This window comes from Chelonia mydas, chromosome 5 (assembly GCF_015237465.2).
Source record: "Chelonia mydas isolate rCheMyd1 chromosome 5, rCheMyd1.pri.v2, whole genome shotgun sequence".
NCBI classification, from domain to species: domain Eukaryota; kingdom Metazoa; phylum Chordata; order Testudines; family Cheloniidae; genus Chelonia; species Chelonia mydas.
In genome coordinates, this window is record NC_051245.2 from 45144446 (window position 1) to 45164218 (window position 19773).

Genomic DNA, 19773 nt, shown 5'->3' on the forward strand with positions numbered 1-19773 from the left:
CCTTGTTAGGAACTTCGGTTCTTATGATCATGTGGGAAATACCTTAAATTATAAAAGGAATGGACTTGACTGGCACTTTTCTGGCTACCCTCGGAAAACGGAACGATGACGGGGAATGAAATCTTTGCAAATACATCTCAAACACTGCCCAGGTGGATTCACACACTTGACAAAACAAGTGTAGAGAGGAGCGGAATGTGATTATAGTGTTTTACATATCTACCGTTGTCATTTTCTTTCTGACATGCTTAGTGTCAGCCCTGGTCTCTTTTTTCCCTTCTACAGATTTCCTTTTCTTATCCCCCCCCACCCCAAAACGATTATGCTTTGAAGCCTTGGTAGAAATGATTTAGTTTGTTTATACTGCTATAAAAATCAAGAGCAATAGAAAAGTCATAAAATGAAGCGCGCTATCAATCACGGTGCAACATTGTTATTCAGCGGTTACTAAGAGAGATTGATAATCCTTTGATTCCTCCCATTGTTATTACTCTGATGTGTCTTCACATTAACTATTACACGTTTATTTATCGACCTGAAACATACAGCACAGAGGATATCTCTGTGTGGGACTATCTAGCACGTATGCGAGAGAGGCAGGATGCACACTTGGAGGATCTGGATATTATGCCGCCTCAGCGTACCATGGAGCTAACAAACAAAACAGGACTCGAGTATTGTAACTTCAAACCGGCTTGTATTAGCGCCCGACTTTCCCATCGTTTCCCTATTCAGCTCACAGACATCACAGGCATTGCTGAGCAGCCCCCACTCCACACACACCTACAGCCCTCAAAACCATTAAAACCCATCAATCCAGCCACACCGCCTGGGGCTCACTGCGTAAAAACACACCAACACCCCTACAAATAACACCCCATCAACCAGCCAGCCCGGGCTCTGGGGCTCTTGCAGTCAAGCAGCCCCCTCCCCAGGGGCGGGCTGTCTCCTTTGGCATGTCTGCGACTGCAGGTCCGGTCTCACTTTGCTTCGGTTCTCGCCGCCCTACTTGTTACAACGTGGGGTTGCTTTGGGGGTTTTGCTCCCAGGGTTTTCACCCCAGACGGGGGCCCTTTTTTCGCTGGCGTAAAAATAAAATAGATTTAAACCCAAAATTTAAAAAAAAAATCGAACCACACACCGCGATTTGCTCGCCCACTAAAGTGGGGCCCGGTTCTGTCTCTGAGCCTAGCTATTCCTGTGCCGCTGTGCAGGGACAGAGATGCACCCAAGAGCCTGTGACGTCTCTAAAGCTGAATTGAATCAATGTAACCAAGGATCTGAACAGGGGAGAAAAGGGAACAAAACTGCCCTACATCGCGGTCGGCCGCTTCCTTTGTCTCCTTTTTCAGTCACTGGCGAAACCCACCACATCTGAGCTGCAAACAAAATCACTCTTGCATCTGCTCGCATGCAGCATTTACAATGTTTTGTGTAAGTCAATTGGGTGGTGAACAAAAAAAGCCATTTGCGCTGTATTATTTAACACAGACTTCACTGGGCTCCCTTTTTGTGCAAGCTTTATTTGCACTAAATGAATAATCTTAATTGCATCACTTTTGAATTAAAAATCAATGTTAATCAAGTTGGAAGTAGTAAATATCAGTTTTCATTGTGCCTGGGTAGAGGGTATTTTTCTTGTTTTGCAAATAAAAATACAAGTCAAATAACTTTAAAAGGGCATTATGTTCTGCTACAAATACAATTGAAACGGATTGTTTAGGAGCGGATCAGAAATGGTACAGAATTTTGCACTTAATTTCCTCAGTTATCATTTACAATAAGAACCTCTTGGCTTGACAGCCAAGTCTAAACAGTAGTAAATTAGTACAAATTTATACTGATTTTACTCTAATAATCGTAATAAAAGCTTATAGATTTGGCACTAATTACATAAATGCCTAATGATCTTGAAAATTACTCTGGTTAGAAATATATTACTAATCTAAACTTTGTTGTTGGCTGGCTTTGAAAAATCAGAACATTAGAAATGGTTCGCTTCACTTGTGCAAAGCACTTTAAATTGTTCAAGTACTTTAACATAGTCAAGAGGAAAATAAAAAGCATTTAACTTTATTTACCGCCTTAAACTGCGTTTCTGGCCAAGCTTAGAAACTTTAACCCAAAATGCTGAAGGGCTTTTCAATCTCAGTGCGATGTTTTCTCTTTCACACAAACATTTAGCCCGGAGAGAAGCGCATCCAGATCACCTTGGGGGGGACAGGGGCGGGGGGACAGGGACGACGGGAGAGCAAAACAGAGCGTGTGTAAGTTTCATTAGGAACTCGGATCACCTTATTCCTCGTTGTCTTTCAGCTCGCAAGAACGGCGGGAATAAAGGATTTACGCTGTATTACAAATGATTACATGGAGCTCTCCCACTACCCGCCACTGCCCCGCAAAGATCCTGAACCTCCCAGCCGATCTGCAGCGTGAAAGTTGACACACAAAGCACAAGCCAACCCCAAACAGGGAGTGAGGAAGCCCCCTGGTCCGGGAGAGCCTGCTCGCCAGGCTCCCAAGCGGGCCCGTGCACACTCCTCGTGCTTGGGTCGGGAGGCGCCGCGAGACACCCCCCAAGACCCTTGCCCAGGGGCAGATCTGAGCCGGGGCAGCGGTAAAGTCACGCCTGGCCAGGAGAAGGAAGAGAGCGACAAACGGGCGGCGGGAGGAGAACTAAGCGCGCGGGGAGACACAGCGAGAAGGCCCCGGGCTGCCGCGGCTGCCGCCGGGGGGGATGCGGGGCTGGCGGTGCGGAGGCTGCAGGCGGGCGGGCGGCGTGGGGACTCGCCGGGCTCGCTGACATTTGCAGCCTGCCCTCCTGATTGGTCCCTTCGCCGAGCTGCTCACGGGTTCATTGAAGTGTTAAGCACCTCCCCGTCTCTCTAAAGGACATTATAATGCAAGAGACCCCCTTTTTAACCACACACCGAATTTTCTTTCATTTAGGCGATCTATATATATCTATATCTTATATCTATTTTAAATAACTTAAACCGCTACAATTTGGGGGGGAACAGCCTTCGCCCTGGAGCGGTGCGCGATGCTGTCTCACGCCGACCTCCTGGACGCCCGACTCGGTGAGTTTTTTTGTTTTTGTTTTTGTTTTTTTTCTTTTCCCCCCAGCATCTTTCTCGCCCCCCGGCAGCGGCGAAGGAAGAAGCCAGAGCAGGAAATTGACAATTTGTTCCTTGGTTTACCTTAATGCGCTCTAAATGGGCTAATTTCTTTAAAAGTAATTGTGCTGTATTAAAGTTTAATTTGATTTACCGGCGTCTTTTAGGAAAAAAAAGTCGCTGGGCTATGGAGATCCAGCCCCAACTGTGGGCTTCTCGTGTCTCTTTCCCTCCCCAGGTCTCTCCCTTTTAGGGCAGATTATCCCAATCTTTCTGATTTTGAATTTTTTATTATTATTTTTTCTTTACGACGGGACAAAATCGGATTGAGTTGGTCCGGATCTGACAGGGAGGCGAAGCCACCTGCGAGGAGGCGGGTTGGGTGTGTCGGCCCAGCCGGCAAACAAAATAAACCCACCAAACTCCCCCACCCCCAGTGCCTGGGGAGGCCCCGCCGGGTCAGGCCCCCAGACGGGCCGGAGCCGGCGACTGGCGCAGGAGGAAGAGCTGGAAAGTTTCCTGCCGGCTGGAGTTGAGCGTGTGAGGCGGCGCGGAGGGCCGGGGCTGGGGCTGGGCGAAGGGGGCTGCGGGGGCTCCATGGCTGGGGCTCGCCCCTCGGCAAACTTGGCGCGCCGGCCGCCGGACACAAGCGGGAGCCGCGCGGGGGCCGCCTACCTGGCTGCAGGGGAGTGACCGCCGCCGCTTTGCCTCCGCAGGAATGAAAGATGCAGCCGAGCTGCTGGGACACCGGGAGGCGGTGAAGTGCCGGCTGGGCGTAGGGGCCTCTGACCCGGGGGGGCACCCGGGAGACATGGCTCCCAACTCGGACACGGTGGAAGGGGCCACCCTCCTGCCCGGGGAGGACATCACCACGGTGGGCTCCAACCCGGCCTCGCTGGCAGTCAGCGCCAAAGACCCCGATAAGCAGCAGGGGCAGCCGGGCGGGCAGAACCCCAATCAAACGGGACAGCAGCAGGGGCAGCAGAAACAGAAACGGCACCGGACCCGCTTCACCCCGGCGCAGCTTAACGAGCTGGAAAGGAGCTTCGCCAAGACCCATTACCCGGACATCTTCATGAGGGAGGAGCTGGCCCTGAGGATCGGCCTCACCGAGTCCCGGGTCCAGGTATGAGCAGCTGCTTCCGTGCCCAAACCTCCCGGATCCCTCCGTCACCCCCCCCCACCCCCACCCCCGAGGGCCCTTGCACTCGCTACCTGTAGCCACCACGGCTCGCAGGGCTCCTGCCCCACAGCTCTCTTTTGTGTTCACGTCCCTCCCTTAGGCTTTCCTTTGTGGGCTTAACAGAGAACAGGCTGGTTTGTAATTTCCCGGTCATACCGTCTAGTGAGACAGCTCAAATGATCACCTCCTAACCCATAACATAAATAATAATAAACCCACCCAGAGCCGGCGCTTGGTGACCAGCCGTTTACAAAATATGCCAAACAAAATTGCATTTGAAGCCGCGAGGAATTTTTGAAACACCCATCTGGTGTAAGAAAGGGATTATCGGCATCAGTGTGAACGCAACAGTTGAATATCAGCTATTAAGCAGCACACATATTTCGGCACAAACGACTTGAGCCAATCCCCGTTAGGGAGAAAAAATCATTAGCAGTGTAGTGCGTGGCATAGTTCTGCGTAGTAAAATGGTATGTTTTCTGAGCTGGTTTTGAATTTAGCTACCTCCAGTGAACACCCTCACACTGTACAATTGATCGCTGAACGAACGATCGATCGATCAAAAAGAGACCCCAAAACAAACAAAACCAAAGACAGATCAAGTATTTGCTGTAACTAGTTTTCTGTTTAATTTTTTAATACTTGTAGCCGAGCTGCCTATTTACTAATGAGCATGTGAAATATTACCAGCGAGCTAAAATAATTTCAAAGTGTAATGTAAATCTGAAGGGGCATTTTCTTGGATTTGGGGGAAATGTTGAATTCCAGTGGAAAGCAGCACTGAACATTAGGAAAACGATTGCAAATTCAGAGACTGTTCCATTACTCACATGTTTCTGTCTCCTGAAATGTTTACAATAAGCGTATGCTCCTAATATGTTCCTGCTTCTTTTATCATCGTTAAGATCGAATTGGTTGTACGATGAATCTAATGTAGTAGTGTAAGCTGTCCAAGGTCCTGAAGATCTCCCATTGAAATCTGCGGCAATGTTTTCAATAGAATTTGATGCCAGCTTGCCTGAAATATTTCATAGCTCAACCAACCTTCTATACATATGAATCGAATTTTAACAATATGTTACATTTTTAATTGTAGGTTTAAAAGGAATTTCTGTGAGCACAACATTTTGAGTTTAAGTTTCTTTAACACTTGTTTTAAATAACTGAGTAATCACGGAAGACAGCACTAGAACTAAGTAGCTTAAATATCAAGAAGATTGCCTTCAGATTATTTTATTATATATATTTTTGACATACCGCAAACAGTTTATTCAAACCATTTTAGGCAGAACTTAAAAGTAGGCGAGAGGGATAAAAGCAACAGACTATTACGAATAACGCTTTTAAACCTAAACTTTTGTTCTGGGAAATTTTGTGTGAGACTCTTAGACGAATTATGCACATTGAAAGTACTTTAACTATATGTGGTGTGGTGACACTAAGAACGCATTTTCACTTTAACAGTGTTCGTCTCCAAAAATTCTCACGGCAAGCCAAGTCCCCACGCCAAAAAAAAAAAAAAAAAAAAAAGACAAAAGATATTTAAAAAACGAAATGAACGTTTCATAACCAGAAACTGATTGTGTTCGTGCACCAGAACACACACACATTTGTTTTAAAAAGTAAAACCATTGTATAAAACCAACACATGATGATAATTAGTTTAAATTAAAATAGAAATTAGATTCACAAATAAAATATAACTGGACAACTGCCTTTATGAAAAAAGAAAACGTGGACGATTAAACTTTATTGGGTTTCCCAAAGGTTAATGATACCAATTTCAATATTAGGAGTGTGGTAAATGAAGTAAAATATAAAATATATAATGGAAATAGTTATTTTCCAAAAGCACATCAAAGAAATTCGTTGGAAGAAAGATAACGTGTTTTAATGGCCTCAGCATAATCCTGAACCGACGATAATAGCACTAGACTGCTGATAAAAACAGTTTAATAGAGTGGCAATTTAAATATTTTTTGCAATAATGTTCTACAGTTTAAAAAGTAATCAGATCAACATAACCTTCTTAATTAACACTTCAAAATGATTAACATGTAATGTAATGCAAAAATAATTTATGTAAAATGTATTTACTTCACAATTCACTGTATCATTGCTCCTTGACCAAATTTAAATTAAATAGTAATTGGTTTATGTTCTTATATGAGTACTTCATAGTATTCTTTATAGTTAACAGATTGTCTACATATTCCTTGCAGTATGTGGGCACCACATTGACTAAGAAATGATCTAAACAGTTAATTTATAGCGGCTGTATATGTTTTTATGTGTTTCAAATGCTAGAATAAATTACCTCTTTCCTCATTTTAGAGCTATATTTAATGTATATTATACATCTAAATAATTATTAAAGGACTGGTGCTTATAAGGGAACCCAATTCCATGTCTGATATCGCTCTGCTTTTCAGGCTTGTGTAATAAACCCGTTTTTTTTTATAGCATGCCATTATTAGAAACCAATTTCAGAATTATTTATAACCCGGAATGGCTTATTAAGCAGCAATGCGAGAATCATGCAAATTACGCGATCAAATGCAATATAATAAGCATAATCATTAGTCTCTAGCATGGATTAATTAACTTTCAATATTTTATTTACATAAAAACCAAATCAGTGAAATAACTTCTGCACAGTCAGCCTTGCCTTTCAATATTTTATACGAACACAAATAATGTGGTGTAATTCCATTGACCGTGTCCCCCACAATGGTCCTGTCACCTGCCACATCTTAATAGGGGACAAGCTGAGAGTATTTTCTAGTTTTCTAATGGAATGAGAAATTGCATTTTCTTCCTCTCCCAGCACTATTAAAGTGTAATGAATTCGGCCCAGAGTTCACGGCTGGCTGATCGAAATGAACCTGAGATCTGAGCTTTAATACAGCTCTCCAGATTTCCTACCAAATCTTCACATTAATCATCCGCTAGATTCCAATGAGATCTTCATAAAGGTTTGGCTCTTGAAAAAAATAAAATGTAAGATTCTCTCCTCTTCTCTCTCTATTTCTAACACATTTATTGCTGGGGAATTAAACGGGCTATATATTTTAAAATACATTTACAGTATGTCTATATTACTGTAACAGCAGATATCAAAGTAGATTTTTAGCTTCCAACCTCCATTAGATCCTCACTGTTGTATTAATAATTTTCAGGGGCTAGTTGCATTTTAAACATACTCCAGAGTTGCCCAATGCCTGTGGTTAATATATTTCCAGAGTTGTCATGTGTGCATTTTCAAAATCTCCCTCAGGTTTTCTCCACGTTTTAATCTGTCATGCACTAGTTTTCAACTGGAAACATTCACATTTTAAAAGCATATGCACTATAGCTATGAAGTGAGGCGATCAGACCTGATGGAGATTCTTTACAACACCAGTAAACCATGAAACATAAAAGATTTTGTAGCCGCAATTTAACTATTACCCTAAAACATAATTGAACACGATTTTTCGATTATTCATATAACATTTAGTTCCTTAACAGCTGTTCATTTCCGCTAATGGCCGACCATATTTCTCCGTCTAAGTATATAATATTGAACGATAAACTCCAGCAGGTTCTAGGGTCCAGAATAGTAATAATCCGGAATTCAAGTGGATTCGCTGATTTCCCCTCTTACAACATCCCAGTATTGTCATTTGACAGTGCAATGAAACCTGTCAGTCTATTCACTCCGAATCAAAGAATCTGGCCGGGTTTGAGTGCTGCTTGCTAGCGGTGCAGCCACCAAGCGTTAGTGGAGAAACAATTCGGAGTCAAAGATCGAAACTCATGTTCCAATCACACAGACGTTTTTATAAGAATTCAGACGCGAGCGCAAGCAGGGTCAGGAGCACAGGGTCGGTGCTTCCTTATTTATTTATTTTTTAGCCCGGCCTATTTTACACAAATTCGCCTCGTTATGAGTGAAGGTGGCTGCAGACAGCTCAATCCTGGGACAGAGACATTGAGCCCTTTCATTATATACATTCCTGCAGCTTTATTAAGCAGTCACACGGCAACTTGTGGGGCGACAGCGGAGCTGTGACTATAGAGCACAAAACCAGGAGAGACAATGCAAGGGAATAAAGGCCAGGGAGGGAGACAATAAAAACCATGTCAGGTGGCGGGGAAGGGAGCGGAGCGAGAATTGGGGAGGGACGAGGGAGTAAACCTACTGCTCTAACTAGCTTTCCTGTAAAAGAATCGTCTCGATGCTATTTCAATGGAATAGAAATCTATAGTACAAAACCATTCCGAATAGTCCAATTGTAGTGCACGTGGGAGGGATTTTTGGCTGTGCAATAAGTAATGAATTAGCTGACTGAGACAGGCGCTGATTCTAGGTAAGCAGTTGTCACATGCTGGGCTCTAATTTATATTGCACATTTGTAAAATCCCCCAACATATAGACCAGGTCATTTGCATCTGGCCAAATCACGTTCCATTGACTCCCAGTGAGTAAAACCAGCCGGGTTTGGCCTGATTAATAAACAAAACACTGGGTTAAATGGCTGACTGGAGAATGAATAAGTGTAAAGCAAAGGTATCACTATCACGTATCAGTTCACCAGCGGGCTGAAGGAGGTGAAAACCCAGTTGATTAACTAGCACATCAAAATGAGTATCTGAAAATGTTAAGAGATTATTGCCAAGGCAACACGGTTTAGACAATGATCTAATAGGAAACTTCTGTTGCGTCTTCTTTATTTTGACATTTGTAGACAAATAACCCAAAGATCAGAGATTCTCTTTGCCATTATTAAGAACTAAAATGTAAGCCCCCTAAGTAGGGCTGAAGTGTATTTAATCAGTCAAATATAGCTCATTGCAAAAGAGCCTTGGGTTTGTCAAAGCAAAATTAAATTTTATTGACAACTAGTGTAAGAAAGCTTTGAACTTGGCCTACATTCATTTGCAATGTCGGAAAGATAAATTTACGTTCACTCCACAGATGAGAAGAACCTGGCTGTTGAGAAAGGGATAAGGCCCTCAAGCTCAGGATTCTTGTCATTCTCTGCAAACAGTAGATCTGAGGGCTAATACAGAGCAGGGCAACTGGAAACAGATCTCCCCCCACCCCCAAAGAAACAGTCACCAAAGATCCATTTGAATTTGGCATACGCAGGTGGAATTCTGTATTTAAATGCTTAAGCACCAACCATTATTGGTGCAAATACAGGTTATCATGGCTACACAAACCAGAATGTGACTCAGTGGTGTTCCAAAGTATATTATTGTCATCAGATCTATTTCGCTTATAGCGAAACTATTTTTCTTGGTGCAAATTGTGTGTTGTGTCTTTGAGGAGTCAAAATAAGGACGTCTTTTTCCAAGTTTTAAATCCCCGGTTTATACTTTCAGTAGAAAGAGGGAGTATTTATGCCTATGTGGTGTAGGTTGTACATACATATACAGTGCGTTCATAAGCGTATGTATATACATAGAAATGTGTGTGTACACCCTACAGATGGACACGTGTGTAACACATATTGGGTAGGATGTAGGAATGATGTATATAAGGACATATCTTTCTCGGCTATATTTCTTATGTGTGCATCTTATGGCTGCATGTATACTTATCACTCAGTCCTGCGTTGAGTGCAGAGGACTGGACTAGATGACCTACTGAGGTCCCTTCTAGTCCTACACTTCTACGATTCTAGCCCCATATATGCAGCCATAAGGCTATGGAAGCGATACATTATACGCATAATTGCCACAGAACAAGCACTATACAGGGGAGATACAGCCTCTAGATTTGATCGCATCCTCTTGCCCCACCCTTCCTGTCACTTCTCTTCTCAGCTGAGCCAGCGCCTGCCTGTGGGCTTGCCCCGCGCCGAGCACAGCCGGCCCCCTGCTCTCAGGTGGCCGCGGTGGGATCTCTGGGCCGAGCGGTGGGCCTGGGGTCCCGGGCAAGGCCGGCACAGACCGGGGGGCCGGGCAGCTCTCCCTGCCCCGCGGCGCACGGTCCCTAACCCGCCTCTCTCGCTCTCTCCCCCACCCCGTGTCCGGCAGGTCTGGTTCCAGAACCGGCGGGCCAAGTGGAAGAAGCGCAAGAAGACCACGAACGTGTTCCGGGCGCCGGGCACGCTGCTGCCCACGCCGGGCCTGCCGCAGTTCCCCTCGGCCGCCGCCGCCGCCGCCGCCGCCATGGGCGACAGCCTGTGCTCCTTCCACGCCAACGACACGCGCTGGGCCGCGGCCGCCATGCCGGGCGTCTCGCAGCTGCCGCTGCCGCCGGCGCTGGGCCGCCAGCAGGCCATGGCGCAGTCGCTGTCCCAGTGCAGCCTGGCGGCGGGGCCCCCGCCCAACTCCATGGGCCTGTCCAACAGCCTGGCGGGCTCCAACGGCGCCGGCCTGCAGTCGCACCTCTACCAGCCCGCCTTCCCCGGCATGGTGCCCGCCTCGCTGCCCGGCCCCAGCAACGTGACGGGCTCGCCGCAGCTCTGCAGCTCCCCGGACAGCAGCGACGTGTGGCGGGGAACCAGCATCGCCTCCCTCCGCCGCAAAGCGCTGGAGCACACAGTCTCCATGAGCTTCACCTAATGGCAGCGCCGCCTGCCCCTCGCCCGGCCGCCGCCCTCGCCCCCGCTGCGGATCGCGTCCCCCCCCCAGCCCCCGCCCCCGCGCCCCCGACTTACTTACCAGGGAGTCGACTCAGGATCTGAAATCAGACACCAATGGACTGGTTTGTGGGCAGAGAAACACCCCCCGGCGCCCCCCCCCCCGCCCACACGCCCCCGGCCCCCAAGCCTGTGTTCCCGGGAGGAGACACAATGACCAGGGCCTTGTGTCTTCACATCAACACACGAAGGGACTCACTGGGCATTTGGGATCTCGTTTTAATTTGTCCCTTGTCTCCCTTCCCCACCCACCCACCCAGCCAGCTCTTGGGCTTTGCCAAGAGATCCATTCGTTTTTAAAGCACAACAATAACAACCCCAACAACAAATATTGCAGGGCTTTTTGGTCAGGTGGTTTCCTAACGGGCAGCACTGGCTTTGGGGGGTGGGGGTGGGGGGGACTGGGCAAGATTAATGAAGTGATGAGAGAAATCAAGAGGAAATTGAACCCATTTTGATAAAGCCTTTATAAGTGAGAACAAAAATCAAAGTCATGTTTCCTTTTGTAAAAAGCGTGTGTGTGGGGAGGGGGGGAAGCACTTCCCTTTTCTGGATCTTTGATTTCTTGATCGATTTAGTTGCAGACCTGTCACCTTTTTTATTTTTATTTTGTTGCTGTTGTCTCTATTGCATCCTCTCCTGTTGCCACTGGCCCTGCAAGCTCAGTGGCAAGGGCCTGGTGCACATGGACAGTCTCTCTCAGTCAACCCTGCCAAACTTTGTACAGAGAACACAATCAGCTCTTTTCTGCATGTGCTGGTCCAATCCAATCCCAGAGAACAGATGCTATTTGGAAGAATGAACAAACAATGTGAAATAGGATGTTTTGTGTAGATAAAGCATTCTTGTTACATACTGGTCGGTTTGTGATCTGTTTTAACTTATTGTCTGTGCTTATTTATTGAATTTTGGGTTTCTTAATAAATGTTTGAGCTAATATAAAGAATATTATTTGACTTTTCCGGACAAGTTTATAACAAGTTAATGTAAATGGATAAATAAAATCATTTTCAGTATGTGATATGAAGAATTATGGGTTTTGGTGTGGCCTGTGAGATATAAGCGGTCTCTTAACCCACAGGAAAAAAAAGACCCCCCCCTTAATTTAAAATTCAATGATTTTGGGAATGGTTTGCTTGCTTGAACTTTGCATTGAAGTATTTCATTTATTACAATTTTAATACTTCATGATTAATAAACTTTTGTTAATCTTTGTGCGTAATTGACCTTTCAACTCCAAGAAACAGAAAGTGCCGTTACAAATAACACAGCGGAAGGAGGGGGGAAAGGAGACTAGAAGTAAGCGACAGGGTGTGCTAAAGCACGATTGGCCTGTTGTCGAGGCTAGGATGGGAAGGTGTGAGCCAGCCAAGGACACACAAACCCAATGTCTATGCGCATGGGACAGGGCACGAAACGACGACATTAACAGGTCTCCCTTTCTTACTGATCCGTTTCAGATAGCGCGTGTTGGGGCCACATAGGGTTAAGTAGAATAAATAGTTAAACACGGAACGAATCCTGCAGCCCTCGAGGAGACGGGAGGTTTGCCTGTGGGTAGAACGTGCCACGTCCTTTGATTTTCAGCCAAAAAGGAATTAATAGTTTCCACAGCCAAAGACAATGGCTAATGTGGGCACGGAGTCTTGGGGTTCCGCGAAGGAATGGCTGGACGGGGGTGGCTGGTCTCCACTCCCCCGGCCGGAAAAAGTTGTAGGGAGGAGAAATGAAACTGGAAGAGAGATCTTCTTGCCACACGTGAAATGAGAAAAGGAGGACTTGGGGCACCTTAGAGGCTAACCAATTTATTTGACGTAACATCCGATGAAGTGAGCTGTAGCTCACGAAAGCTTGTGCTCAAATAAATTGGTTAGTCTCTAAGGTGCCACAAGTCCTCCCTTTCTTTTTTGCGGATACGGACTAACACGGCTGCTACTCTGAAACGTGAAATGAGTGCACTCCTGGCACTTGGCTAAGAGCACGGAAGAGAAACCACGCCTTTTACTTCTGTGCTAACTTTGTCTTAGGAAAAGTACAGGATGTTGTCAAGCATCATACAGTGATTTTTAAAATGTGATTCACTACGATCGTTTCCTCCTGTACATCAATTACACCCCTCTTAATTACACACCTGAGAGTGCCCAACGCAGAAGGGTCCTTGCTTGCTCCAAAGTGCATATTACACATGTATATTTAATTTCAAAGAGAAATAAAAGGAGGATAAATTACGCTCCAAAGCAGGAGTGAGTCTACTGGGGTGACACGCTGAGCCCCTTGGCAGAATCCTGCTACCCAAGATGTCAAGCCAGTTAAGATATCACTTCTGAGTGGTGGCTCTCCAGGGCACACCATGCTCAACATGTTACTCGCGTTTACATGCGGTACTAGCGCCTGGGGTAAACCTGATCAAATGGAACACGCTGCGCCATCGGTGTCCTACAACATCCCCCAGCCGGAGGCAAGAGACTTGTCCTCCATTGGCCACCCCACATCATAATGTCCTAAGAGCGCCACTGCCCCCGGGCAGCGATTACACGCCAAGACGTGATGGAGTTTTCTCCTCCTTTTAAATGGGCGTTTTCAATTATAAAGAGGCTTTTGCTCTGAAGTCCTGCTCCAGTGCAGTCAATGGGAATTTTCCCACTCACAGTAGGAGCAGGATGTGGCCAGGCCCTTGGCATTTCTGATTAATTAGGCTTATCAACATGAAAATCCAGACGTAGTGGATATCGAAGAATGCTATTTAATAAGAGCTCGGTAGCCCCAGGCAGTATCGCCATAGTCGCCCTTTTAAAAGCAGGTGGTTGTGCATGCTCAGCACAGTACAGTCCTGGGTCTTTTTGTTTTTGCTTAAATCTCATCCACATCCCAGCACCCACCAGTCTTCGGCTTTTAATTCTCACCTGCATGTCTCAAGGTCCATTTAGGAGATCAGTGTAAACCTCACACCGTTTCTTCCAAAGTGCATGGAAGGTTGTTTACAAGCATGTTAATTTTACAGCTTCTTTATACTGCTGTATGCAAGACAGCTTTATGATGTAGGAATCAGGAATGTAATCAAATGTGCTATACAAGAGCTTCAAAATATGTGCTTTTTAATGGTATGGGAAAATGTGCTCTCCAAATTGGGGGAGGGGGGGGGAGAAGACCCAACCCAAAAGGCCCAACTCTCGATACTAATGGAAAAATTACAAATCTGTGGCAGATGTCTTACAAAGATCCTTCCATTTAATGATCTTTCAGAAATATACATCCTTTTCTTCATATTCTAATGGAAACGTTGTTCTGGATATGACCCAAGCTTTTTGTCCTTATCCAATTTTGATATAATATTTGTTTCCATGGCAATAGATCTTCATGTTATGCATCCTGAAGATTTTTGAAGTTATACATACAGCTAGCACTAGCTGAAGCTTTGCAACATAAAATGTTTAAGCTGATGTACTTACATATTTAACAGGATGAAAAGAAGGGAAGTGCAAATTTCAGTCATACAGTTTACAGGCTGCAAGTGAGTGATTTTATTCCCAGACATCTCTCCCGCTTGATATTGAAATATAAAAATTAAACAACATTGGCCATTTTTACATCCCACCAGCAACAACCTCGCTTCAGTCAAATAAAATCATAGGTGCTGGAACTGCAGGTGCTTGGGGTGCTTCCACACTACCTGGCTTGAAGTAGTAATAACAACCCAAATATAGGGTTTCTGCCTTCAGCACCTCCACTATAAAAATTCTTCCAGCACCACTGAATAAAATGATCAGAAAAGTGACTGAATTCTATACTTATAGAACAGGAACATTTATGATGAATAATAATTAGTCTATTATATACTGAGTAGCTAATACAGCAGATTGCGGATTGTACAAACTAGTCTTATTTGCCCACCTTAAATGTGATTTAGCTTTGATCAGCTATTTATCCACTGAGGCTCTAAGCAGATGCAGATATTCAGCTATGGATTCATTTCCATACTAGGGTATATCTAAGCAGGTTTGCTTCCTTTTATACATAACAGCACATCTAATGTCTAAGGTATGTATATACATACTGTTAATGCAGCTGAACCTTTCATTTACTTTTTTGATTAAATGCTTTGACGCTGTCTTCCACCCCTCAAACCCAACTGGAAGGCAGAACTGGCTCTACCGGAGATTGAATTTACTGAGCAATAATTAACAGTTGAGGAAGTTTGGGCAAGTTGCGGTATCTGGTAACATGCAGTACAAACTATATTATTGCACTAGCACCAACGATACCTGCTCCTGGAAATGAAAATGTGTTTTAATTTGTGTTGTGGACTTTAAATTTTCATTTTCAGAATAAAAAACTCAGAACATGAAAATGTATCTTTCAGTAATGGAGGTATGGCAGTTAACCTGTCAGCTGAAAGTATGTAACCTTCCTCTTCTCCTTTTCATGACAAAGGTAATCTCATCTGAGAGCATTTATGTGAAGAAATAACAGCATGGCACGGTGAAACCACTGGCTCATTAATCCTGGCATCTACTTCCTACAGGGTTTCTTGATTAGTTAGATTCATTCATAGGGTATTTCTGAGTTTTTGATTTGTCACCATTGGCTAGGTTCACTGAGTTCAGGCTAAATTGAGCCAGAAGCAATGTTTATTAGTAATTTTATAATACAGACTACCCTAATAATTCAGCACAAATATCTCATCTGAAAAATATCAGTTCGCCCTAACACCTAATGCAGGTTGCAGCTGTGTTCAGTGGGAATTGAAAGAACACAAGTGATTGGGCATGTATTTTCTAAATTATTAATATGAGGGCTAATAGCTAACTCATCTTCATTTCCAATGCAGGAATTAAGATCCAGTTTTTAAAAAGTAAGCACTGACATAAAGGGGACCACCTCTGGTCTGGCATTAGCTTAAAGCAGCTCAGATCCGTCACTACAGCAAATATGACTGATTTAGCATCTCAGCTTTTTGCTTTTTTTTTTTTTAAAGAAGATAGGAAAAACAAAAACCTCTTTGTTGTCTAATGTGTCATAACCATATGAAAAATGTAAAACATGTAATATTGTAAAAGGAACTGAAAGAGACATCTCAATAAGCTATACCTTTGCAATGTCACAGACCTCTCTTAATCTGTTCAACAGCTATGATGAAATTACATTTGAAATATACAAAAAGAGAGAACAAATGAAGGCCCTGATTCTGCAAACATTGAAACACCTGCTTAACTATAAGTAGTTGAGTAGTCCCATTGATCTACGTAAATGGTTGCTGGATGGGGACCCAAGGGAGGGTCCGCTCAGAAACTTACACCCCTTTCACTAATCCAGTTTCCTAAAATGACCACATCTCGCTAATTTTATTCCGAAATAAGAATGTTGACACACAGACTTGCATGGAAATAACAACAAGGATTATAGTTTAGATATTTTGCGGCATGTTTGTGTGTAGCCAGCCCATACTATAGATAAAATCCAGGGTCCAAATGCTAATTGATCAAATGCACACATCAGAAAACCCACAGAGAAAATCAATGACTACAGAGGCACTATTCCTATGAGTAAGGTGAGCAGGATTTGGTCAGTGCAGCACACAGTGGCTCCATGGGGCACACACTGCCCATTGTTCAGGAGAGTGGGGCAGAGGGAGGAGACCATTGCATTCATTTTGAACCAAACAGAAGGAGATATCAACAGGAGAATAGCAAGAGGAGTCAGAGGGGCTGAACAGGCCCAGAATCTGCTGAAGAGGTCAATGAGCATGATCCATGAGTGGATAAATCATTATTATTTTCTGTCTCTAGTGATCAGTGTGTGCACTGACACCCCTCAGCTTTGCACTGGCCCCACTCACAAGGCTTGGTGAAGTTTACTTCTTCTCCTAGAAGGAATAGATTGCAGGGGGGAGGTCTTCAGGCAGCTCACGGCTAGAGCATGGCACATACAATGGCTCCTTTGACTTCCACCTAGGATATTGTATAACAGTATGGGTGGGACGTTAGTGCTCTTATTTGCCAGTCAGTTGTCTCTGCCTCGGGCCATATTTGATGTTTAAAAGCTTTATTTTCCTTTTATGTTGCTTCTTTCAGCAACGCTTGTGCTCAAAGAAATAATTCAGAACGAAAGCAATGCTTTTCAAGCTTTGAAATCAGCACTGGGGATTTGCTACTCAGGAGGAGGAAATCCAAGACAGCAACACAGGATTTGCCATTCCACCTTACACAGTTGTTCCATATAGTTTGGCATTCTGCCGTCAAAGGAAAAATGGGGTGGTGGCGGGAGGGCACGCCATAATTCACGTAATTGTGGAATGCTGGCCATGAGACTGAAATTCCTTCCTGAGCCCCACAGGCAATCAGTGTCTGTCTTGAAGCATGAGATTTGATTACACTTCTCTTGCATAGCTGGAAATGTCATTAGCAATCAGAATAGTATATCTAGTTCTTTGTACAAAACGAACCCCAGGATTTGTCTGAATGACCTCCTGTGGCAGTGAATTCCACAGGTTGACAATGCACCCTGTAAAGACATATTTCGTTTTATTGGTTCCAAGTTGCTGCCCTTCAATGCAATATAGATGGCAGCTTTGCAATCCTGTGGCTTCTTTATAAGCTTTTAAGGTTCATTTTGTGTTAAATCGTCTGAAATATTTCAGAATAAAAGCAAACACACCAAATATTGTAGAAATATAGTAAATAATAGAAATACTAAAAACACCACCACGACCACATTTCAAGGCAGCTGTGCTCATTATTTTGTAATCAGAGTATGTCTTAGATACTCTAACCATGACACTTTGGCCTCCTGCCTTACATCATACCTGAGGCAAGATGCTATTTGACTATATTGCTATCCTTCTCTATGTTATTGCTTCCAAGGAGACGAGTTCTACCATCTTTACTCACAATTAGTGTCCTATTCTGGGTCCAATCCTGCTCCTACTTAATCAATGCCAAAATTCCCACTGAATTCAATGGTGAAGGATTAGGCCATCTGTGAGTAGTCTCACTGAAATCAATGGACTACTCATCTTAAATCAAAGTGACAGAATTTAGCCTCTATTAAGCAAGGCTATTATTGGTTGGAGGGTTTTGGTGACATCATAAACCATGAGAGGAGAGCTCAAGTCTTCTGTTCTCAGAAACCCAAACTAGAACAAGGTTGCATTACCCTGTTACAGTGATGTGCCTAACTGGCCAGGTGCATGCACAAATTCTGGATTTGCCCAGGTGCGTCTAATATTTGTGCTCATGAGTCAGGCTCACAGAAATGTCTGCACACTCCTAACTTTGAAAGAAGATTTAAAAAGCTACAAGAAAACTTCTTTCCCTGTCCCTTAAAATATAAAAATAATGTAATAATCTATAGTACAATATGCCACTTTCATGCAATATAGATTTACGTTTATAAAATGGAGTGACATGAGTCAAATCCTGCTCACCTTTACTCATAAAAGCAGCCTTATTGAAGTCAATGGGATGCCTTGTGTGTATAAGTTGCTGCTCAGGATGTGGGCTAATATATCTATATATATTATATAAATAAGGGGATCAGTCATATAAATAAGAGGATCTGTCACGTTTGTAAGAGGCAGACCTTCATGGGGATGGGTTGGAGCAGGAGCCCCTGGAAGACACATTAGGAAGCATTCTGCAAATAATGCCTCCGCAAGCTCCATGGTACATAAAGGCAGCCTGCCTTCTCCTGCACACCTTCGAAGGGTGCAATTTGTTCCCTTCCTTACGTGGCCAACTGGACTGCAGGTAGGTAGGGCAAAGCCATGGCTGTGCCTCCTTCCTACGACCTTGGGTTGCAGACAGGGAGCAAACCCTATGCTCAGAGAAACATAGTGATTGCAGTTGTGTCTGGCCCTTACTTGAGCCAAGCAAGCACTTTGCCCTCCCCACCCGGATTTTATCTAAGGGCAATTCATTATTTGGCCAAAAATGAGGAAGTGTGATGTCCTGTAACAAACCAAGCCAGTCATTGCAGAAAAGTGTCACTCTGGGTGGGATGACAGAAGCAATGGATGAGTAGAAGTACATTTTAATTAACTTAATCTAGTCTATCTTTACCATGCCCATCACCATAGGATTTGAGCACCTATATGCATTTAGGTGCTCCACGCACCTGAGTGCGGTACGTGTTAGATCATTTATGCAGCTCCTAGAAAAGAGACTGCATTTACACAATGTGGTTAATTGTCTATCTAGTGAAGAAAGACATATAAACAAAAATGAATATAAGGTATTTCAGTTGCTACACAGCCACAAGATGTCATCAGGAAATAACCAGCTTTGCTCTTTCAGCTAAAGAACAAAATGAAAATACTATAAAAGGTCAAACATATAAAAATACATTGAGGAGAACATAGAAGAATGTTAACTTACTATAGAACTTCTCATTGTACAGTTGGTATGTGTAATTTTTGTTTCTATTGTAAATAATAATTCACACATACACTGGCTTGTCAACCTGTGTTTTTATCTTGAGGTCCTGGTGCCATATTAATGACCCATGTGTTATTCTTGAAGTTTTACTTGTTATAAGAAACAATTATAATTTAGCTGTATTCTATGACCATTGTCACATTTTTTCCTTTCACTTTTGATTTCAGTTCAGTTTTAGGCCCTGTTTCAGCAATGAATTCTACGTGGACAGACCTTTGTACTGGCATGGAGTCCCATTGATTTCAGCTTTGTTCCACTAAGGTACGGGGTCTAAATATGGAGAGCACCTTGCAGGACTGGAGCCTTTGCTACTAACCAAACACACTGTCTTTTCTGAGTGTTTCAGTCAAAAAGTTGATGTCTCCAGTACATTCATATTCTGGTTTGAACCCTAACTCTCTAATCAG

The 19773-nt window shown here is 43.9% G+C and overlaps 1 protein-coding gene across 1 annotated transcript; it reads left to right on the plus strand.

Annotated features, from left to right (window-relative positions):
• Window positions 1–2886: 2886 nt before the first annotated feature.
• LOC102930224 (orthopedia homeobox) lies at window positions 2887–11871 on the plus strand. The gene is made up of 3 exons (XM_037902602.2): window positions 2887–3080; window positions 3833–4242; window positions 10327–11871. Exons 1-3 carry the CDS (start codon window positions 3044–3046, stop codon window positions 10855–10857), a joined length of 978 nt encoding a protein of 325 aa, XP_037758530.1. The 5' UTR covers window positions 2887–3043; the 3' UTR covers window positions 10858–11871.
• The last annotated feature ends 7902 nt before the right edge of the window (window positions 11872–19773 follow it).